This window comes from Sabethes cyaneus, chromosome 2, assembly GCF_943734655.1.
Source record: "Sabethes cyaneus chromosome 2, idSabCyanKW18_F2, whole genome shotgun sequence".
In the NCBI taxonomy this organism is placed as follows: domain Eukaryota; kingdom Metazoa; phylum Arthropoda; class Insecta; order Diptera; family Culicidae; genus Sabethes; species Sabethes cyaneus.
The window spans coordinates 73,232,645-73,256,700 of NC_071354.1; the positions used below are offsets into that span (position 1 = coordinate 73,232,645).

At 39.7% G+C, this 24,056-nt stretch overlaps 1 protein-coding gene across 1 annotated transcript; it reads right to left on the reverse strand.

Annotated features, from left to right (window-relative positions):
- Positions 1 to 1,802: 1,802 nt before the first annotated feature.
- On the reverse strand, positions 1,803 to 8,930 carry LOC128735568 (uncharacterized). Its single transcript, XM_053830050.1, has 10 exons — positions 8,910 to 8,930; positions 8,623 to 8,725; positions 6,148 to 6,361; positions 5,933 to 6,082; positions 5,582 to 5,655; positions 4,901 to 5,548; positions 3,953 to 4,783; positions 3,604 to 3,783; positions 3,494 to 3,547; positions 1,803 to 2,410 (listed from the first exon to the last, which is right to left on the reverse strand). The coding sequence occupies exons 1-10, from the start codon at positions 8,928 to 8,930 to the stop codon at positions 1,803 to 1,805; spliced, it is 2,883 nt and encodes a 960-aa protein (XP_053686025.1).
- Positions 8,931 to 24,056: the final 15,126 nt, after the last annotated feature.

A 24,056-nucleotide genomic window follows, 5' to 3' on the forward strand; every position in this document is an offset into this window, starting at 1 on the left:
ATAATGCATGAAATATTATATTTAAACTATGCTTTAGTACATATACACCTTGCAACCTAATAATCGCGAAGTGGGAAGGTAAATGTTCTAAAATTGGTAAAATAATGCAAACGAAAAAACAACTACTTTTGCACGAAACGCTAAGAGTATGCAAACTAAGTTAAAATCTGAGTTCTCACCTTTTTCCAGCGCCTGCTGATTTCTTACAAGGAGTCCTACAGTTCAATATCATACCTCACCGGATAGAGGACATTCTAACGAACACGGTGATGTACAATAAGCATAATATTTTATCATATTAGCGATACTAACGAGCATTTTATTCTGAAGTGTTTGAAGTTTGGGACTGTTCTAAGTTGCAATAAGAACGGTACAGCACTGACGAAGGTACAGCATGTCGCCTCGTCTAGGGGAGCGACCGCTTTACGCTGGGGATTCCTGTACCTATTTAAAACGCTACACAGGCAGCGACGAGCGACACGCCTGTATACATGCAATTCTTGTGCGAGTGGTTTGTGTCTTCGTTTCAAACTGTATCATGTAAACACATCTCGCATAGATAGCATGCATAGATTGAATCTCTGTGCTTACCCTTGCTAGGGCTTTTAGTGCTAGCTTGGGGAAATAGTATCGGCCACTTGTTTACGAATATAACTCTAGCGAAGCAAGATCTTGGAAAAATGCGTTAAATTACCATTGTTTAATAAGATTTGGTTTTGTTATGTTCTGCCTTGGAAAAAACAAAAAAAAATATTCACTCTTCCGAGAATATCAATATTACTTTTTCTTAGTCTTAGTCCCATGAAGGGGCGATGGCCGAAAACATGATTCTATTTATGTCACTGTTAAATGGATTCCAAGCACGTCGAAGGTTAGGAATAATAATGATTACCATTTATCTAGTGTTCTTTCTGTTCTGTCTGCTAACAGAGCTTGAAGTCATTCATCCCTGCGAATCGGACCATTTCAATGAGGAAGAGTTCGTGAACTCTCCCACTGACAAACCATTCGTACACAATCACACAATGATTCTAGTCTGGATTCGCTGTGAGAAAATATGATGTAGCTTTTCCGTTGAAAAACATTTAACTAATTTTAAAAGTTGCTAGATTGCCTATAAAAAAAATTTTTTTTTGTGATTGTCATGCAAGTATTGTCTGTATTGGCAACAGTTTTCACCATTCATTCACCGCTACTCTATATTTCGAAATTCGAACAAATTGGTATTTCGAACGAAATTTCCGCCAGCAAAATAAAATAGGCAAAATATCTCGTTCGAAACAAATCGAACGAAATAAAGATTCGTTCGAAATCCAGAATAGGGGTGTTGCCTCCTCTATCAAACCTTATTGATCTGTCACTGTAGGATTCTTTGATTTTCTTTGGTCAAAAATAAGCAAAATTTCAAATTTTACTGAAGCATTTTTATTGACAAAAAAGTAACGTAGAAATAAATAAGTACAACTGAAAGGAACGCATTTTTTTTTGGAGAACATCTTTGACAGTAAGTCTACTTCCCTGACAATGTAATTCTGTCGAAAACGAGATGAAGTTATGAAAATGAATGTGCGATGACGTGTCAGTGTAAGCATGAAAAACAAATGATACATGTGCAATAGATGAGATGAATGGATGATGCTTCGTACCTATTTTCTCACTGCCAGCTATTCATTCTTCACAGATCACGATACTTAAATTCAAATGAGTATTTTAATGTCACGTCCTGCAGATGGACGCCATTCTAACTGCACGTCCATTCCAGTCTTTCCTTGAATAGTTGTAGGTGGTTGAGTGCCACCATTCTAGGCACCTTCGATTTGTGTCTCTTGCTCCGATTGCCGTTTGCTAAACGGTGTACCGCCCAATTTCTGCTGCGCTGGACGTCTATTTCGAAGTCGTCGAGTTCGTATCTGACGTGGCTTGGGAGACGGTTGTGGTTGTTCTTGCTGAACTGTCCAGCTTCCGTCTTCACCTTGAACCAATCGCTGGATGGGTAATTCTTCCAGAGTCCGACCCACACCGTCGGGTGGTCCAGGCGCTGGCCAATTTATATGTGTGGGCAGCCCACCTTTTGCGGCATTACAATTTGGTACGTAAAGTATGGGGATGAAACCGAGATAGCCCGTCGGGCGATTTTGATCTTGGGGACAATTACAAGGAGCTTGGGGAACATTTGGTGGAGGAGGATAAGGGTAAGGTACAAAGAAGTACGGATACTGTGAAACGGCAACTTGGTAATTCGGATTTGGTGGATATTGATTATTGTTTCCGCTGGAAGGGGGAGTACCGGTATCGATTGGTCGGGAAGGCGGCTGAACGCCACTGGCAGTTGGCGGATAACTCGGATAACCAGTTGTATACTGTGATTCAGGGCTCTGAGTTGGTTCAAATGGATATCCAGTGGATGGTTCTAAAATAGAAAAAACAATTAATATCATCGCTCAGATGCTACTACCGCAGTTGTGCTGAACCTTGAGGGGGTCTACCATAATCTACACTACCACCACCGCCGATTGTTACGCTACCTTGCTGGGTCCCTAGATGTGGCGCACTAATACTGGCATTCGTAGCAAGCATCCCACCTAATTCAGCGCCGATGTGCTCAGGGCTAATTTGTCCCCCAAACGATCCGCCAGAAGTGCTACTTACGTTAACCGAACCGATCGCTAGAGTCCCGGTTTGATTGATCATACCTCCAACTGAGAGATGAGCTCCCTCAATCGAACCTTCCAAATTAGTGCCCCCAGATATCGTCATGTGCGTGCTGTTCAAGCTATTCGAACCTGTGTGCACTCCGTGTATCCCCTGGCCATCCAACGATCCACTGTTCGCTGACGAGTGGTTAAAGGTGGCACCAAAAATAGATCCGGACGAGTTGTGGCTCATACTTGCATGCAGTCCAGAGGTTCCAATATTGCCTCCGAGCATCGATGAACCCGAGTGAACGGTACTGTTATGGGAAGACGTTAGGGTGCCGCTAATACCGGCATTAGAAATGCCAGCTCCTACGCTCAAGCCGCCTAGACGCGTTCACAAAAGAAAATAGCAGCACAAAGCGAGAGAAGCGCAAATCGGAAGCAAAAATTAGTATCTAATAAGCTCTCGGTATAATTCCAATATCGGCAGGTAATTACCATTTGGTCCACCAATGCTAATCAATGCGCCAATGCCCCCAATGCCTGCTACGTTCGGTCCAATGCCAATGTGTACTGGTGTGGGTGGAGTGTGTGTGTGTGTTTATGAAGATGTGTAGGTGTACATGGTTGATGTATGTGATTGTGGTGTTGTGCGCAAACATTGTTATAAAGTTATGTTATGAAACGAAAATAGCTTGTTATGTAATAAATGACTAGAAAAATTAGGTTACCATTGGGTTTAAATTTTAAACTTCACATTCCTCAAGGTATTTAAATTAAGTTAGCAACATTTAATAGTTTAAATTCCGATTTTTTTTGCTTTCCAATAAATGGAACACATCAGTGAAAAAGCTTACCTCCAGAGGGACGACCAGTCGTTGGCTGTTGCTGAACCTGACCTTGACTTTGTCCTAATTAAACATCAAAAATAAACTAGAGTCGGTAAATTCACAAACCAGTCACTCACCTTGTCCTGGTTGCTGACCCTGAGTTTGTCCTTGCCATTGACCTTGGGGTTGGCCTTGTCCTTGTCCCTGTCCTTGGCCCTGTCCTTGGCCCTGTCCTTGCCACTGTTGTTGTCCTTGACTCTGCGCTTGCCCTTGGTTTTGACCCTGTCCCTGTCCTTGGCTCTGACCAGGACGATTACCTTGATTTTGACCTGTAAGAGTAATAAAATAAGATTACCTACATACTACACCCATTACTCATTATACCTTGACCCTGTCCTTGTCCTTGCTCCTGCCCTTGTGACGAACCTAAAACTCAATTCCTCGCATTAGCATCTGAACCAAGGTTCTTGCTGCAATCAAACCCACCTGGCTGCTGTCCTTGACCTGGCTTTTGGTGACTCCATGAAACTTGCACATTATGTTGACCGGACCCAAAAGGCCCCTGGTGGGAGCCCTGGTGTTGACCTTGATGTTCGTTGCTGCCTCCTTGTTGACTTCCTTGATAACTTCCTTGATGTTGACCGGAACCAATTGGTCCCTGATGTTGACCCTGATGCTGTCCTTGATGAGAACCCTGCTGTAATCCTTGCTGACTACCCTGGTGTTGGCTTTGATTTTCACCTGAGCCGATTGGTCCTTGATGAGATCCTTGGCTTTGACCCTGGTGTGAACCCTGATTAATTCCCTGATGACTGCCTTGGTGCTGGCCCTGCTGTTGACCGGAACCAATTGGGCCCTGGTGAGATCCTTGGCCTTGTCCGCCATGTTGCCACGAAGAACCCTCATGGCTGCTGCCATGTTGATTCTGCTGCTGGCTTGAACTGGTAGGGCCTTGATGAGACCCTTGATTCTGACTTCCATGAGAACCTTGACTAATGCCTTGATGGCTACCCTGGTGCTGTCCTTGAGATTGTCCCGAACCAATAGGACCCTGATGTGATCCTTGATGTTGTCCACCATGTTGACCAGATGATCCTTGATGACTTCCTTGTTGCTGATTTTGATGTTGACTTGAGCTAACTTGTCCTTGATGAGAACCCTGACTCTGACCACTTTGTTGCCCAGAAGAACCATGATGAGTTCCCTGGTGTTGTCCTTGATGCTGCCCTGAACCGGTGGAACCTTGATGCGATCCCTGATGTTGTCCTTGGTGATGATGTCCGGGTCCGGATGGAGAAGTCTGCCCTTGACTTTGACCTCCCGGACCTTGGGATTGCCAATTTTCACCTTGTGCCTGGCTTTGTCCGGCACCTGGAGGCTGTGCTCCTGGATTCTGAGTTGTGCTTGGCCAGTTACCACCCTGCTGTCCCTGACCTTGCCCTTGACCTTGTTGTTGACCTTGTCCAGGCCCTTGGCCTTGACCTTGACCTTGGCCTTGGCCTTGTCCTTGACCAGAACTAGGCCGATTTCCTTGGCCCTGTCCTTGTCCTTGCCATTGACCTTGCCCTTGATTTTGTCCTTGGCCTTGACCTTGGCCTTGATTTTGCCACTGCCCTTGGCCTTGCTGTTGGCTTTGCCCTTGGCCAGAACTCGGTCGATTTCCTTGATTTTGTCCTTGCCCTTGCCACTGGCCCTGTCCTTGACTAGAGCTGGGACGGTTTCCTTGAGATTGTCCTTGTCCTTGCCATTGGTTTTGGCCTTGATTTTGACCTTGCCCTTGACCCTGTTCTTGCCATTGACCTTGTCCTTGATTTTGAGCTTGACCTTGTCCCTGTCCTTGCGACTGTGTTTGTCCTTGTCCTTGCCATTGGCCTTGGTTTTGTCCTTGTCCTTGTCCCTGCCCCTGCCATTGGCCTTGTCCTTGATTTTGTCCTTGTCCTTGATTCTGTCCTTGCCCTTGCCCTTGGTTCTGGCCCTGCCCTTGTCCTTGGTTTTGTCCCTGCCATTGTCCCTGATTTTGTCCTTGGTTTTGTCCCTGCCCTTGACCTTGCCATTGTCCCTGACTTTGACCTTGTCCTTGTTCTGAACCTGGTCGATTTGCTTGTCCATGTTGACTTTGGCCTTGGTTCTGAGATTGACCTTGACCTTGATTTAGGCCTCCACCAGAACCCTGTCCACCCTGACCGGGTCTGCTAGGCGACGATCCACTAGGAGCTAAAAATAAAAAATCAAAGACACTCTCGAGCAGCAACAGCTGGAAGCGTATCTGAAATAGAAATCGAAAATACCTTGAGGATAACCAGAGCCACTTCCACCAGGTGTACCAGAGCCGCCGGGCGGTCTTGTGGGTGCTGTGAAAAAGCGCGTGAAACGAACATCAACGGAACGGTGCAAGAAAGCCTAGGTGCATCGATAGGTGCAGAACGAAACCTGCCGTTTTGAATGGGACAACACATCATCAATTACTTACTAGGGGCTGGTGTTGTCGTTGTAATTGGAGGACCATCCGGTCGTAAACCTCCTGGATACATGCCACAACCGCGTGGCAGGTAGAGATCTTTCCAGGCGACTACTTGGCCTTGCTGTCCCAATTGAGAGTCATCGTCGTTGATAGAACTTAGTTGATTGTGGAAAACATGTTTTAGAAAATAGGAACATTCTTTAGCCAATGAACAACTCACTTGCTGTACTGCGTGGGAGCATCGGCGAAAATTTTCACGGCATGATTGGGTTCTATAACACGATATCCGTGAGAATCTGCCACATAGTGAGTAACCCTTAGCATTCCATTGGGGTCTATGTAACCGTAGCAGCCGTACGTGACCCCATCCGGACCTCGCGTTTCGTGATGGAACTGCCCATTGGGGCCGACTTCATAGCCGAACTGGTAAGCGCCTGCAATTAAATGAACGAAATATCTCGATGAAACGATTTTATCTCATGTATTCCTATTTAATTGTAATTTCTAAATTAACTGGTTCTATTTAAATGTAATTGAATATTTAGCAAAAAACGACTCAATTGTTATCAATCTCCGATCTAATCAATTATCGAGTAACCTGCGGTTGTTTGCCGCGAAATGAGAATAAACAGCACGAAATTCGATCAAAGTCGGCATTCAATGGAGACCATTGTTCAATGCCCGCCTGCTTCTCGACGTCTATCGACATTCGACATGTAAGAAAATTGGTTCTTACAGCCTTAGTTTGTTGAAATGCAAATTGCTCTTCCCGAGCCTGATTCCTGATTTATTCTCGTCGTTATCGAAGTACAAGAATGAGAACGATTCCCACAGGAAAATAGCAATGTTAGGCGGTAACCGGGAGGATTGTGCGAGCCTAAGTGGTGATGCATGTAGGTACCTACTCGAAAGCCACAATAATTGACTGAATGGTATTTATTTGGAATTTAGCTGCTGCTAAGTTGCTTCTGAATGCAGTGAGTAAATGTTTGTTTTTGCCGTTTCAAATGAATTGCCGGTGTTGTACAATGAAGTATAAAATGAATAGCGATATCTAGATTTTTTTTGCTTGAATCCGACCTCAGTTTAAACAGACGCAGTGTTTTAAATTAAGGGTTGCTTAAAAACGGCTGCTTAAGAATTCACCATTATTTTTATAAAACTATTCTTCAATCTAATTCATTCTACTGTATATGAGAGTAATTCATGAATTCAAAAAATCAGAGGGGTTGTATACAAGACACGACCGCATATATAGGTGACGCAGGACTACGTAAGTCTCTTTGTAGTGATAGTGGCATGTATTCATGCTTGTAATCATTCGATTCTTCATGTATACATGCTATATGCAACATATATACATGCTACGTGCGTTGTATGTAGCATTTATCAAAGTAGTAACATTGCATACGTTCAATTCTCAAAAGATTGTGCATTTGAAAACAATTTAACAAAATCAAGAACACAAACTATTGCTTTCCTGCTACCTTACTGAAATTAAAGATTGTTTTTATTATCCATGGTTTCCCACGTTGAATGGATTTTACCAATTCAATCCTATTTTATCAACAGCACATCTTTCCACTACACTTCTAATAAAACGGCAAGCATGCGTATTCATAGAGTCGTATTATAACCGAACACTACAGTTGTAGCACATTTTTCTAACACAGATGTCAAGTTCGCCGAGGTTTAATCGTCTCGCAGTAAAGAATTTGAGATCTGTTGGGACAACGAGTTTGTGTCATTTTTTCTGGCACACTTCCCTAACACAGACAGCAAATTGGACTAAGTTTAATCGCGTTCGTAAGAAATCTGTTGGCACGATAGGGCTTTGTTACTCTCTTTGGCGTACTTCCCAAGCAAGGACATCAAAATGGTCCAGGTTGAACCGCGTTGTTAAGAAATCTTGTTAAAATCAGGAAACTGTCACTTGTTTTGGCTTACTTCCCAAGCACAGATATCAAATTGGTATAGGTTTAGACAGGCTTGGCATACACTTTTCGCTTTGATTTTGCTCTTTTGATTACTGCTCCTCAGCCAAGCAGAATTTGAAAAAGTGGTGTATGGGGCATTTGTAGAGCTAGTAATTATCTATAATATCGCTGAAGAAAGTGAAGTTTTATCTTTAGTATTTACGGTGCTTTAGCGCAGCAATGCCGTTGGTAGCAAAAAGAGCGCTCTTTTTGCTACCAAAAGGGTAGCAGCCTTATAGCGCCATAAATACAAAATGCACAGTAATGCTTACTTCAGCAATATTGTAGATAATAACAAATTCTACATACGCCCCATGCATTACTTTTTCAAATTTTGCTTGGCTGAGATGCAGTAATCAAAAGAGCAAAATCGAAGCGAAAAGTGTATGCCAAGCCTGGGTTTAGATCATTTTAAAGAATCTTCCAACCAATCACGAAGCGAGAATTCTGGTAAAGCATAGGTTCATTATTTTCAATTTCAATAGTTTCAACCCAAAGAATCCATACTTTTCTTCATTTGGGTCCATTCTTAGAAGATTTTCCGTTCGATTGGTGTAAGGATATTGAAAATCGATCGGAAAACCGCTGAGCTATTAGCTCAAAACCTTTCATTTTTCGTGACGCTCGCATTTTTCGATTTTTTGGAATGACACCCTATCTCAAAACTTGCCGTAAGACGTAGTCCTACGTCAAAAAACTATTCACACATTTATACTCACTTGTATTAAAATTAGCCTGGTGATATTGCGTTTTATCTGAATCTTCGATGTCGACAATGACTTCTTGCTGAGCTAACGTGATGACAATTTGCGTAGCAAAGATCTGAAATAAAAAAATAAGTTTATCAACGTGGTTTAAAACTATAAAGCTATAAAACTGTTGCAGTTTATATGATTTCTCAACAACGTGTCCCTGTCCTTGCCCGTATCCCTGGTTTTGTCCCTGCCATTGTCCCTGATTTTTCCGTGTCCTTGTCCCTGATCTTGACCTTGTCCCTGCCCTAAACCTGGTCGATTAGCTTGTCCATGGCTTTATACGACAGTCTTCGCAGCCAGCTGTTAGAGTATAGGCCAATTGCACGGCCTGTTGCCACGATCCTATTGACTCTGACAGCCTCTAACTCTAACAGAAGTTGTTAACAATATAAAGATATAAAGAAGCACAACAATAATATATATTTTATTTTGATGTAATAACTCAATATCTTCACATTCAACTATAAATCATCTGCAATAATAGTGTTATGCAAAATAAATTCTTTATTTTTCTGATCAAGTGCCGATTCGCGCTTTTACCCCACTAGCGGGGCAAAAGGGCGAATACCGCAGGGCAAAACTTCGACGCTAGAATCCTTGAAATTAGCCCAGCAGTAGCTAATAAAACCATCATATCTTCAATCTGCGATATGTTTCGGAAAGGAATATTCTCCACTTTGCATCTTCCTATTTTGCGCTGGTGTATTGTAGCCTCCGTCAGATAGAAACTTTACCAAAGATTTTTTTTTTTGTTTCATCAGCGGAAAGACACTGTTTTTCTTCGGCCAACATCTGTAAAGCACTCAGTTTTCTGCAGTTCTTCCATTTCTAGTATCTGTAATATAGTGCCTAAAACTGTATATGATTACCTATGCTCTTTTGCCTCGTCCATGAATCGCACTTTTGCCCCGTCCATGTTACTTACGCATCAGAAGGACCGCGACAATCGACCCCAGTCCCGGGTCGAACCACTGGGGAATTACTTACTTTACTTTAGTGGCAACGGTCCGTTCCCGCGCCGAACGAATTTTGGTCCTCCAGTACCGTCGGTCCTGGGCTGCCGTTCTCCAATCCCCCCGAACACCAGCTGAACGTGCATCGTCTTCGACAGCACACACCCACCGGGTGCGGGGTCTGCCTCGGAGTCTACGGTCTCTTCCTGGTTCTCTGCTGAAAATAGTTTTGGCTACTCTTTCATCGGGCATTCTGGCCACGTGTCCAACCCACCGCAGCCTGCCACATTGCACTACCTTCACAATATCAGCATATTTGTATACTTGGTACAGCTCGTGTTTCATGCGTCTGCGCCACACTCCATTTTCCATTTTGCCACCATGTATAGATCGCAGAATTTTACGCTCAAAAACCCCAAGTATCACCGATCAGCTTCCTTTAGCGTCCATGATTCGTGTCCGTAAAGGGCCACCGGGAGGATTAGCGTTCTGTAGAGCGCCAGTTTTATGCGAATTTGCAAACTACGGGACTTCAGCTGGCTACGTAATCCGTAGAAAGTTCGATTCGAGGCTGCAACTCGCCGTTTCACTTCGCGGCTTACATCGTTGTCACATGTCACGAGTGTACCAAGATATATAAATTCCTCCACTACTTCATATCGTTCCCCATCTAACTCCACCTCGGCACCAACACCACTTGGGCTCCCACGTTCCCTACCAGCAGTGTTGGGCACCGCTAATTCGCTAATTCGCTAACTGACCAATCGAGAAACGCTAGTTATACTTCATAATTTATACTCAGACTAACTGAATTGTTGCTGGGCCATGATTCCAAATGAAGTGCCGCTGTTTATTTTAAATTTAATAAACTGTAAAGCATTTTATCCATTATAATAGGTTTTGATCTTAGGTAAATTAAGAAAAGCCATGTAATAAATGTAAATTACAAATAATTTGTACAGCGATAGATTACAATGCAAGTTATTGCGATATGTTCAAAAATAAACAGTAACTGTTAATTTGCAGTTTGCGATTAGTGATTAGCGAAATTTCCACGATTATCGAGCAAATTGTATCGGTTAGCGAATTAGCGAATTAGCGGTGCCCAACACTGCCTACCAGCAACCATGTACTTCGTTTTGGCGGTATTAATGGTAAGTCCCAATCTCGCAGCTTTTGTTTTAAAGGGCCTGAAGGCCTCTTCCACTACTCTACGGTTGATTCCGATGATATCGACGTCCTCCGCAAAACCAAGAAGCATGTGAGATTTCGTGATGATAGTTCCATTCATTTCCACGTTTGCCCTTCGTAAAGCACCTTCCAAGGCAATGTTGCAGGTTAGAGAGTGCATTCCCTTGCTTCTGTCCATCCAACGTCACGAAAGCAGCTGAGGTCTCACCCGCTATTCTAACGCGTGATTTGGATCCGTCCAGCGTCGCACGAATCAACGTAACTAGTTTCGTCGGAAAACCATGTTCTAGCATTATCTACCACAGCTCATTTCGTTTAACTGAATCGTACGCCGCTTTAAAGTCCACAAACAGATGGTGTGTCTGCAAGTTGTACTCCCGGAACTTGTCTAGCAACTGACGCAGGGTAAACATCTGATCCGTCGTGGAGCGACCCTCACGAAAACCAGCTTGGTACTCTTCGACTACCGGTCTCAGTCTGCAGAACAGGATACGGGAAAGCACCTTGTAGGCAGAATTGAGCAATGTAATTCGTCGATAGTTTTTACACTCCATTCGATGTCCCTTTTGAAAATTAGGCAAATGAGGCCATCCAACCACTCCTCCGGCATTTGTTCTTCCTCCCAGATACTGACAATGATCCGATGGACCACTGGGGAATATCCCTTGACGCAATTAGTCAAATAATTTTAAGTCTACATTCATTTTCGACTCGAAAATAGGCGGAAAAATTTCTGGTAACTTAACTTGTTAGAAAGAGATTGTCAACGTAAACAAAATGGCGTTTATTGCATCCGAAGTACAGTTTTATTGTTCTGTAAACATGACTGAGATGGATTTTTAAAACAATTGTAACTTTTGAGGATACAAACAGATACAGTCAATTGACACTTGCTTTTACAGATTTTTGGTGTACTTTTAGGTAGGAGTTGTTTGATCTGCCACCATTGGCTACCTTGGGAAATATTTAAGCTCAAAGAAGTACTTTTTTTCACCAGAAAAGCTCAAAATCTCCGAAACTTTGGAAAATAACATATAATAATGTTGTTCAGAAACGTTGATTTTAGCAAGATAAACAACTTTCTAGAACACTATGAACACGTAAAAATTGACCAGAATAAGTTGGGGATTAAAAACTGTTTTAAAGGGTTTGTCCACGACTAACGCTTAATAGATAGTTTCCATGAAGAGATACAAGTACTAATATTTACTACAACTTTGCCGAAAGTACTACACCTGTATCTCGAATATACGAGAAAATAAATCTCGTACCTCACTTTTAACGGAATTAATCACCCAAAGATTTCTTTCACAATAAGGAGCCTGTTATACCAAGAAATGTTCCTAAAGGCAATACATGCGAAAAACTTCACGTTTCGGCACAGTATCACACGATCACGTATTTCGCTATTTGAACCACTGACTTTGCGGTGGTCCAAAAGGGCGAAAAGCGGAACTTTATTCCTAGTGTCTTTTGCTTTCATTTGATCATTTATGGTCTTCGGCACTTTTGTTCGTATGAATATCCCCATTAATCTAAAACTGTCAAAAGTTCGTCATCGCTTACTATAATGAAAATAAAAAAATAACTTTTTTGTGTTAGGAAATATAGACATAGTTTCTTCAGCAAAGTTGTAAATATTGGAAAAACAAGCAATTTTGCCGAAGAAATAAAATTTCTATCTCTATCGAGTGCTGAACTATAGGCCATATTCTTTGGAACTTCCTTAAAAATTGGTTTTTCATCCTTAGCTTTTGTTAGTTGCATTTTACAAGAATACAATGTTCTAAGCAATTATCGAAACTAGGAAAAAAGTTCCGCTTTTCGCCCTTTTGGACTACTGTGGCAATAATTGTTTGTTGCGTGCTGTATCTATGGGTAAAAAACTTTTAAAACTAAAATTCGACATAAAGCCTTTATTTACAAAAATATATGACTTTGTTTTTGTTCGAATATATGTGTCACACTGTAGTTTTACGATTATAATCTACTATCTAACCATGTAAAGTTGTTTGCAATATGTTTTGTTCATTTTTCTACCTTATACGAAGGAGACGGTCAAAAGAGTATAGGCTAGCTTCGGGTTGTTCTCGTCGTGTTCTTCTTTCTCTAAGGATTTTGATTTAAATTTAAGGCTCAATATCCCAAAATTACTGTTGCAGTGTTTGTTTTCGAACTGATAAAACCTGCAAGTCGTGGGCGAAATACGTTTTTGTGGCGAATAAATATAAATAGTAGAAATTAATTTGGAAAAGTTTTCTTTTTTATTTCATTTCAGATTTCGTATTCTACTAAGATGCTCCAATAAACTTCAGTGGATAGTTATTATATTCGACAAAATTACTTAATTTAGTATGTTCTACGCATTTAAAATTTTGGTATGCATTTAAAACTTGTTTTTGAGTCACCCTAATATATGAAAACATGACCACCCTAATAATTCAAAAGATAGAACATAATTTATTAGTAAACTTGGCATATTCTGAGCAAAAAAAATCCGATTATATCAGTTTTTTAATTCAGTTCAAAAATTACGAAGGGGCTGATATAATCGGAACATTACTGTAGCTGCAAGGCTTATTGACATCAAGCATTCCGGTTCAATTACAAAATGGCGCGGCAAATATTGGTGCTATTGTACCTATGTCAAAGTACGTTTCTAGAAGAGAAAGTGAAGCAAACAACTGAAATTCGGAAATCCATATTATTTGAAACTCCGGTGCCATCCCTAAGCGATTCCACGCCAATCAGTCCTTATCAGGGCAATTAATACTACTAATTGAAGATGAAATAAGCTTTTCTACGCTTACATTTAATGTTTCTCGATACATTTTGTTTACTATCGTCATCGCAGTCATGTAAAGCAAAACTTGTTCGGTCATCGGAAAATCAACTCCGATGCCATTGCTAGTTGTTCAAATTCTTAATTTGAACATTTTTTTAATGTATAACTTTTGAACTATTGAGCTGATTTTCATGATCTTTGTCCCAAATTGAAGGTAATTCGTTATATATGTTATTTGTTAACTATCGTGAGTAGAAGTGATATTAACCAATCAACACAGCGTTAACAAACAATTGAATGATGTACTGAAGCCGGATCAATATCTCATCGATATCGATCAACCTTATATAATAAGTTACATGGTATAACAAAAGCTTCTATCACCACTAGGTAGATAAAATCGGGTTTTATAGTATACCAAAGGTAAAAGAGTAAGATTTTATATTACCAACAGTTCCAGTTTGAAAAACATTAATTTACACAAATAACTCATTCAACAAAGACAGCAATTTTTAAACATATCATTTGGCAAAATACCGTTTGATTCAGTCTACCAAGTAACAATTAGTGTTACGAATAGCACAATTGAAGACCGGCAATTGAAAGGGGACTAAGCAATTATTACACAATATTTTAACAACGAAAGACTGAAACACATCTCTCTCTGCGATTCAATGTATTTTACCATTGAGCTGGTATGAGGTGAATCATTCAAGCAACCAAGCTATGATTATTTACTAGGCCTCATCAGTTTAAAATGCAAATTGCCTGAAAAAAAACCTGAGACAGTTACTAAGTACTAAAGCTACCATAAGCGGTTGCCTTGGTGAATGTGTACGGAAAATCCCCAAAGAGCCTTGTACGCACTCAATTAAGATGTATGTTTATTAAGTAAATAGAATGGTTGATTGCACGCATAAGATCTAGAACGCGTACGTTTTGTAACCGACGAATAAGAACAGTGAAGTCATGAAGCATATGTTCACATTTCACAGTGCATTGTAGCGAACAATTAGATGGTTTGTTTAATAATTAAATCATCATCGATTTTAAGTGGATGTATATACAAAACAGAGAAGCAATAAAACACAGCTTGGGTAAACTTAGGATGTTGTTCGATATATTAATTTCATTAATGTATCAACAGTCCCATTTCCAAGAATCATATCATCTTGGCGCACCTTTTAAAGACCATATCAACATCATAGTCAAAGGGGGTGGATATCGCGATCCAACGCGTTGAAGGCCAACTATACACATTCGGTAAACAGGTCCGTTCTGCTTAACTATACCTGATCTAAATACCAGTAGGTTTCACACAGGGCCAACAACAACCGATCCATTGATGGTGCATGCATTGAGTGAGTGACTTAAGGTGAGTGCCAAGTATTTACATTACGATTTGGTCTACAAATAGAATTGGATTAGTGACACTCGTTACGTTGCTGGTCCAAACTTAATTTAAAAATTAATCACTTCATCGCGTTGTGGTATGAGGCGTATACCGGCCGGCAAAAATAACTCTCCAAGCGGTACCGAAAAGATATCCAAAGTGTCGAATGTACCATAAAACTTTAAACGCATGATCTAATCGCGCGCCTATTAGAGATCCGAAATAGAAAGGGTTTATTCGTTTGCAGTTTTGATTCTTTTGGAGCCATATATCCACCTGGAAGCCGCCATCCTTGAGCTGTTTGATTTAGTCATAATAAGGTTAAGGTCAATCTTGCTGCGACCAGACGTTTTTGAGTGACCCCTCAAAATGGACAATATGGAAAGTACGAATCAAACGGTTTGATGACTAAGCGTTAACACGCACACGAACAATTGTGCTGTAAGCTTTAGCTAGGCAACATTAGTTTCTGACAGTCATCCCATTTCTGGTCAAAATACTTTCAAAAGTAGTTTCCATGCAGAAAACACCATTTTAAGATTAATTGATTATGAGATGATTTAATTGGTCAAAAGCTTCACATTCTGCTAATGTACAAAATATAATCGGAATTGGCTCGATTACCTCATGTCGCCTTTTTTTTACCAAGAAAGTGAAATCTAGATTTCATCCACCTCTATCCGGAGAGTGGTTCTCATCCGGTAACACTAATTACCGCAATTTACATTTCATTAAACGAATCAATCACGCGACTTAGTGGTAGAATGCCACAGCTCACAACAGCTATCGCTGCAGAGTGAGAGGGAGAGTGAAAACTGTAGCTCACACTCATCCATCACTGGGTCGAGAATTCACATTTTTCCCACAATCATCCCCAGCTGGTGCCAATGGAAAGCGGAACTGATTACGCGCGAAATAACGGCAATTCCCGAGAACACAATATATTGTGACGATATTTAGGGCAGAATTTCACACGCTAGCTTGTAATCAGTCATTTGAAGCGGCAAATCCGGTTCAGTTCGGTTGCGTTGTACTTATCGCGGTGTAACATACAGCTACTAATCGCAGGGTAATTTTATTGATTCCAAGCTCGCTATCTGATGCGTGTTATTTCTTTAATGACTTATTTAGACAATCACGAACATCAAAGTAATCAAAAATGATTACTGCTGTTCTTACTCGTAATACAACTGTTATTAGATGAGGTAATAATCGCACAGAAGAGGATCGATTCTGACCGGTTCTGAATTTGGTTTCCCTCTGAGCCTTTTGTGTTTTATTAGTTTTTCGATTTTAAAGGATTGTTTCATGTTATTTTATGCGGTTTGTCTGATTCAACTTAAACTGCAAGATCAACAAAAAACTTGGATTTGATAAAAGCAAATAGAGTCAAGTTGTTTAATATTTTCACTTCCATGCATGTTCAAAACGAAAAGTTTCTTGTAACAATGTGAAAAGTCATGGCAGACAATCCAATCCCATTACAATCATGGAATAGCATCATAGACAGAAAGTTCTACTGGAGTACTCGCTATTTTCTCGATTATACACTACGCAAGCACATACCGTGGGTAGTATGCTAATATCTTGGTATGACATTGTCATCCCTCATCCACATCCAAATCTTCGCAAACTAACACCATTCAATGGAAATTATGGACTGTGACATCGAATTGAAGTTTGAATTGGTTACGGATTCAAGTCATCGAAGAGCTGAACGCCCATCACCGTTCCGTCGCGATTGGCAGAGCATCCCATCATCTATCACAAACTGCTTCCATTCAATTCATCCAATCACTTGACATTGTAACCGCCATCCCTCTCCGAACGGTGCAAGCCGTCGTGCCCGAGACTACTTTAAACGCATTCAATTTTCATCGCGGATCCCTCTACGATATTCGCCGGATTCTACCCACAGCCACAGCCAACGACCGGCACCTGCTTCGACGTGTGTATTTGTAAAACTTTCATTACTTTTATAACTAATCTGTAGCGATAGGGCAACGAATCCTTGAACTATATTCCGTTGATGATAAATTGTACCTAATTCCACTCCCACGCCACGAATGCTGCATCACGAAACAATACCATCCATCCATTCATCCATCTAGAATACATTATGATAGAGTGAGATCCAATCAATTTATTGGAATGGAAGAATAAGCAATATGCGAACCGGAACACTTATTTCATTCGTTTTGTGGATAACGTATATGTCACACCGTTCAAGTATTGTTGAATGCTTCATTCGGTAATCCGCAAAATAAATACAGTCAATGGTTCGTTTTCAACACCATATGGCGAATAAATTGAATGTCCTAATATTTTCGGTACTGATATAACGGGTGGCAACTAACATTTTGGAATATTTTTCTCAAGCTGTTAAAAAAAGACAAAGATACATGAAGAAGATCTGATTTACCGAAATTAAAGATACATTATCCATTGTTGAAAAAAAATTAGTGAACATTTGTAAACGGTCCGTAATCGGCTGTTCGGCGAAGCTTTCGTTTGATGTCCGAACAGGAGCGTTGCACGGCCGTCATGTCAACTTTGTGAATGCATCTCTTGATTCTACCAATCAACTGTCTGCAGTTCGTGGCTCTCCAGTAAATTTTGTACACCAAGGAACTCAATATCCCGAAGAAATCCTCGATTGGACGCACTGAGACAGATTTGTCGGGTCGTGGTTTTTGGGTACAAACGGGATCGAATGGGTATTTCAGGAACGATTGTGTTTTCATGGCGTTATGCGATGATGTCCGGTCCGATGACTATCCGGCCAAAACACGTATTGTCCATCTACATGATGTTTTCGTAGAAACGGGATCAAAATTTCCTTCAAACATTCGTCTGGTGCACATCTATTGATAGCCAAACCAAAGGGCTTGTTGTTAAAGAAACGAGAAAGAGAACGATGTCCTTCTGCGTCCATAATTTTGGCTGGTCTTTCTCTACCTGGCTTGCAAATAGTTGTCGGGGATCTTAGGACATGGTAAACAGTCGAAGCCGCAACATTTTCGCTTTTTAAATGTTGTACCGTATACTTTTTGCCGAGATTTCTGTGACAGTTCGCAGAAGTGTACAACGCGCTCCCGATATGCTTCTTGTTTCGACGCCATTTTAAGCAAAACTGGATAAGCACAAACAAAACAAAAAATATTGACAAAAAGAGAAGAAAGAGAGCTAACACATACATATTCTCATTTCTCTCTGAGCTCGTTTGTTGTTGAGTAAAGAGACCGCGAAAAAATTCCAAAATTTTAGTTGCCACCCGTTAGATTCACTAGCTGAGTGCTCGATCTTGCTCGCTCGTACATCCACTATTGCGACGGAAATGGTCATAATACAAAAATAAAAATCTTTTTCCCCATTTGGACGTAGGTACCTTACCAAATGTCAGCTCCTCCACTTTTTTATTTCCATCTATTTTTTCCATCTATAAAGAAAGATAAACAAAGACTTTTCCTTATTTTAACCTACCCGTTTTTACAATGGTCACCCCACCAAAATAAATTCTTTTTTTAATAATTTTTTAATAATTTTTTAATAATTCTTTTTCTGAGAATGCTATTTTCTAAAGACTACTTTTTATTTATTTTTTGTTATAGTACTCCTTTATATTATCCTAATGAAAAAGTAGAAAATGAAACAGTGATCCTTCTACGGACACAACTCATTTCAAAATGAACTCCAAACAATTCATTACTTTTTCCAACTTAAAAAAAAACTTGTTATTATACAATGTTTTTTGTTTCGTCACCAGGAATAAGAATGTACGAATTATTAGCCGTAATGAAATTAAGAACTGCTTCGTAAATTTCCAGTTCTGGCTACTCACTTAACAGCCTTTCCGCGCGCATCCACTGTACATTCGACCACATTCAACCGACCAGTTACACGCTACCAAGTATCGTGTCAAACATCCCTTTACACTCTTCAGACAAAACCTTTCGACATAGTATAAATAAAAGGATATCACATCCTCCCCTTGCGCAAAGTAAATAGTCATACACAGGGTGTATAAAGCTTTGCAGTACACTTTACATTGATTAAAAAAATAGAAACAGATCATGTTGAAGCAATCAAGTCACACTGCTACTGCATTTTGCTTCACAGCAAATGCTGGTAGTTTTTGTGCATTGATGGCAAATCGTTCGCATTTATTTCCGCGTATCTTTTAGTCTGAGTATTTCTAGGCAAAACCTTACGATATAGTGTAAATAACAGAATACAACACTGCGCGCACTGTAGTTACTGGTTTCATGTTTATTATAAAATGTGGGTTATAAATTCTCTTAAGTTAGGGCTCTAAATTCACAATATTCAATTCAGTAGATTTGGCCAACAAAAGTTATCCGTGTTGATCGAACACTTTTTATGCGGGTAACATTGATTCACTGCATAATTGTAGTGGACGAATCAGTTTTTCGAAAATTGAAAAAAATGGCATCACCCGAAAAGCAACGTCGCGAATTGATTTTGCGCAAGCATGGAAAATCCTCAAGTCTCTCATCGGTACATCGCATAACAAATCGGAATCGGGCAGTCAACGATAAGTCGTGTGATTAAACGTTACTACGAAACTCGTGAGAAATGCGGTCAGAATTCTGTTAGCGATCAGGATCACAAGCGAGTCGTGAATGCGTTCATGCGGAATCCCAATGCTTCGGTCAAGGATGTGACCAAAAAGTTGAATCTGTCCAAGTCTTTCGTTCAGAGAGTCAAAGACCGGGAGGAACTGCATACATACAAAGTGCAGAAGGCTCCAAATCGTGGCGAACGGAAATATACGGTTCCATCATCGTATGCGTTAATGGCATGAAATTCTTCATTTCTCTGCTTTCGCTTTTTGATCCTAGCGATATATACATTTATATTAATGTTGATATTTTCCTGGATAAAGTATAGCAAAATGGCAAAATATTTCATTTCTATTTTTCCCACACTTTGGCAGTTTGTGTGATAGAATATGTAGTGCGATAGAACTTCAAAATCAAGCGAATAAGGTTGTTCTTTATAAGCAAGTAGATGGAATCCTTATTCTATATGCATTAATGTTCAATATGCTCTTTTTACGCGACAAATAAAAACTCTTGGACATTAAATCCATCAGAAAGCGATAAAAAGATTATTAAAATCAATAGAAAAGACAACGAGGAGACGGCGAAAGACAGCGGAATGTTGACGAAACTGTGAATAAACTATCAATGGAACAGTGATAAAAAGATGGCGAAAATACGGTAAACTGCAACAAAAACACGACAAAAAATGGGAAAGAAGCAAACAGGCGATAAAACATGCAATAGAGACTACGAAAAGATGGCGAATATACGTCATCAAAAAGACGCCGAAAGAACAACAAAAAGACAACATTTTGGTTGTCTTGGCAAAAACTGCAAGAAATATGACACAAATATGACAATTGAAACAGAGAAAAGGCGGCAAAATGTCATACAACGAAAATACGGTGGAAAGATGGCAAAAAGACCTTAAAAGACAATAAGAATATAACAGAGAAATGATAATGAGATGGCGAATACGGAGAAAAGAGAGAAAAAGACGACGATAGAATACCAGATGTTAAAAATAACGAAGAACGAGCAACAAAACGTTAAAAGATGCCAAAAAACGGATAACAGGAAAAGGCGACGGAGTACGCTTAGCAAAACAAAATAGTATACTAAGCAAAAAAAATCAAAAAATATTAACATATGCTTGACCGCATTTCAAGGTCAAAATTAAAAACACGAGGTTTAGTCAAAACAAACGAAAAATTACATATCAAAAGCTTACTAATGGGTCTGAAAGTTGGAAAAGGATCGGTCAACTAGGTAATTTTCTACAGTATTTTTTCCGTGATGCAATTTGATGTGGGCCTCCCTTTATAAACTTAACATACGTGTGGTGTAGCAATTAGTGATGTCCGATTTTTCCAGTTAATCGATTAGTTAATAATCGATTACTTTTTGTGCGGCCAAAAATCGACATCGATTAATCGGCGCTACATAATCGATTAATCGAAATAATCGATTGGTTACAACCTTTACGTCTTCGACACCAAAAATAAGGGTACTTGCAATTACACCTTCGGCTCTATCTCTATTGTTGTTCAATCGATTTCTATAAAACAGAGAGTACCATTACAAATCAAGGTAACTCTCCGTTTTGATTCAAAATTTAGTGGATTTTGAGTGCCTCTTCGCCTCTGTAACCTACAGTCCCTGTAATGCAATCACAGCATTTTTAAGACGATGTTGGATGGTTATTTGAACGTATTTTGACCCAATCTGAATACTCCGTTATCGGTCCCATCGGGGTCCAAACTGGTAATTTTCAATTTTTTCTAGGAACGTGTAAATGGTGCATAAAATATGGTAGATACGAGGCGTAGTCGGTTAAGCTGAGTAAGTTAATCCAAAAGTTTCCACAGTAAATTCATTTTTGGACTAGGTTTAAGTTTGCTCTAGTCGTAAATTAACAAGTGTATTAACACCTCTTTGTAAAATGAACGCGTCACTACATATTTCAATAGCGCATGGAGCAAATATCGTATGAATAAATTCAGCACTTTTTTCAGCAGGCGAACATTAAAAGTTCATGAAATTCAACTCTGCGTTTTTTAGTTTTTTGTATAGAAAAAGAGGAAGGGAATTACCCAATTTTCTAAAAATTCCTTACAAAGTTCCGAGTCTGACAGGCTGACAAATTTCAAATTATCTTTTGACGGTGGCACGGTTAGTATCTAGATGAAGTTTAGTTTGGTTTTCAGACTTCAGCGTGGTATTTAAACCGGCCTACTACGGGCAAACTGGCTGATCAAAAGCAAAGCCTTGGGCTTAAACGACTTGACCCCTCTATATCGCCAGACTTCACAGCCGGCTATTAGAGTACAGCACAGTTACGGAGCTAGTGCAACAATCCTACTGACTCTATCTAGCAGCATCGCTTAGTCGAAATTTGCACATAGGGGAACTGTGGGTAAAATGAACAGGGGGGTAAAATGAACAGGTAGCCAAATTCCCAGTAATCCGATTAAAATCTGTTCCAGATCAATAGGTATCTTCTCCTAGAAGTATTTCAAGCTGTTTGAGACAATATGTGGTGATCATAAGCTTTCTAATGTGAAAAAAATTGAAAAAGTAAAAAATAGTTGTTGAAATCTGACGCCGATGGTAATTTCTACTAACGGTATATAAGCTTTTTTGGCAAAACAAATTAAACAATAAATTTCGACTATTGGTATCATTTCGTGTTGTTTGCTTATCACTGTCCTGCGGATCTGTCGAAAATTCCAAATATTTTTATCAAATGTTTGTTTATAATAAACACTAGAAAACAAATGGTGTTTTGGGGGCAAAATGAACACTTCACTATGGGGGCAAAATGAACAATGTGTATAATGATGTTTTAATTTCCATTTATCAACAGCCAGGACCTAATTACAATTCAATCAATAAAAATGATCGAGTCTCTCGAAAAATGACGGAAAATGACCGATGAAGCGAGTTTAAAGTCAAGCATTGTATCAACGGGGCGAAGATACATTATGTTAACTTTGTGGAGTCCTATTTTAATTTCAGCAGCCTTGTTGAATATCTACAGCTTATGTAGATCAATGATAAGGTAAAATAATGTTTAATTTATCCAAACTGCATGTTATCTTTAGTTTTCTATGACATGTTCATTTTGCCCTCACTGCATGTTCATTTTACCCACACGAAAAAAATCAGGCTCGAATATGACGCTTTCGAAAATAAGGAATTTTTCATGACAAATCGTCCTTTTTCAAACATCTTTATATTTTGCTACGTAGAATATGAATCCAGCTTTCAATTAATGTAGTGCGTTCAGCATTTGGTTGGTTCCTGGGGAAGCAAATGGCGAAATTGCTAAGGGTGTTCATTTTCCCCCCAGTTCCCCTATGACGACTGGTTTGTTAGATCAGCATCATACCTCGAAACCAACTTAGCGAAAGCAACTAATTGACTGATCGCGTGTGGTTAATTTAGTAGCTAAACGCCTGCCACTGTTATAAATTAAATTACAAATTGTCAAACAATAAAATTTTAAATAATCCGGCATAATCAATCGGCCAGCTAATCGATTATCTAGTAATCGAAGCATAAAGCAATCGATTAAAAATTAATCGATTATTCTAGCGGATAATCGATTAGTTCGATTAATCGAGAAGTAATCGGACATCACTAGTAGCAATACAATATGGCGCATCAATATTGATCTTATTACGGTTAGTTGTCAAGCCGCAATAAATGTTAGTTTTATAGAGCTGTATTGCTGCTATTATTAAGAATATCAGAGTTCAACATCAAAATCTTTTTTTGTGTGGCCATATTGCTATATTCTAGTATTTTGTTTTAACTCGCAAACAAAAGTTCATCAAAGCAAAGTGTTTTGCAGAAAGGAAGTTTTCGAAAATCGCAACATGGCAAATTTCAATGGCACGACAAAAAATAATGCGCATATGTTGCAAACCAACGGAGATTACTCAAAATTTATTAATTATTCTATGGGATATCTCATTATGGTCACTATAAACCAAATCGATTAGGATGATCTGACCGTAAAACTTTCACTTTTCTGCTCACGGATGTAGTTAGCAAAGCTGGCGAGTTGGTTTAGTTTTTTATCAGGGCGAATAGCGAAAAGCTTTATTAAATTATGGCGGTGACTGTTAAGCAGCGAAAGCTTAATTGGTTTTATTGCTGCTTTCAGCAGAGCGTGATAGGACTACTTGAGCCAATAACCTGATTCTTAAAGAGGTTATGAAAACCTTCTGAAGAGTGTGCCAGTTGGTCAGAAGACAATTTTATAGCCGTCATTAAAAAGTTCTGGTGGAGCTCATAGTTTTATTAGCATGAGATTGGTAATGAAAACCCCTAGAGGAACGTACACTGAGTAAAAATTTCCGAATACTCTTTATGTGTGAAACTACATATTTTTTTGCAATTTGATCTGACAAATAACATATATGTGTAGGGCACATAAATATCATTTGTATCGCCATGAATAACATTTATGGCCCCATTAAAAGTATGTACAAGAGTACATAATT

Bases quoted from the DNA above. Each gene is read 5' to 3' on its own strand.
- LOC128735568 (XM_053830050.1), bottom strand. From the start codon at position 8,930: ATGGACAAGCTAATCGACCAG. The intron at 8,726-8,909 runs GTTTAGGGCAGG...TTTTTATTTCAG, and splicing joins TGGACAAGCTAATCGACCAG to ATCTTTGCTACGCAAATTGT. The intron at 4,784-4,900 runs GTCAGGGACAGC...AAGGTCCGGGAG, and splicing joins ACAACAAGGTCAAGGGCAAG to GTCAAAGTCAAGGGCAGACT.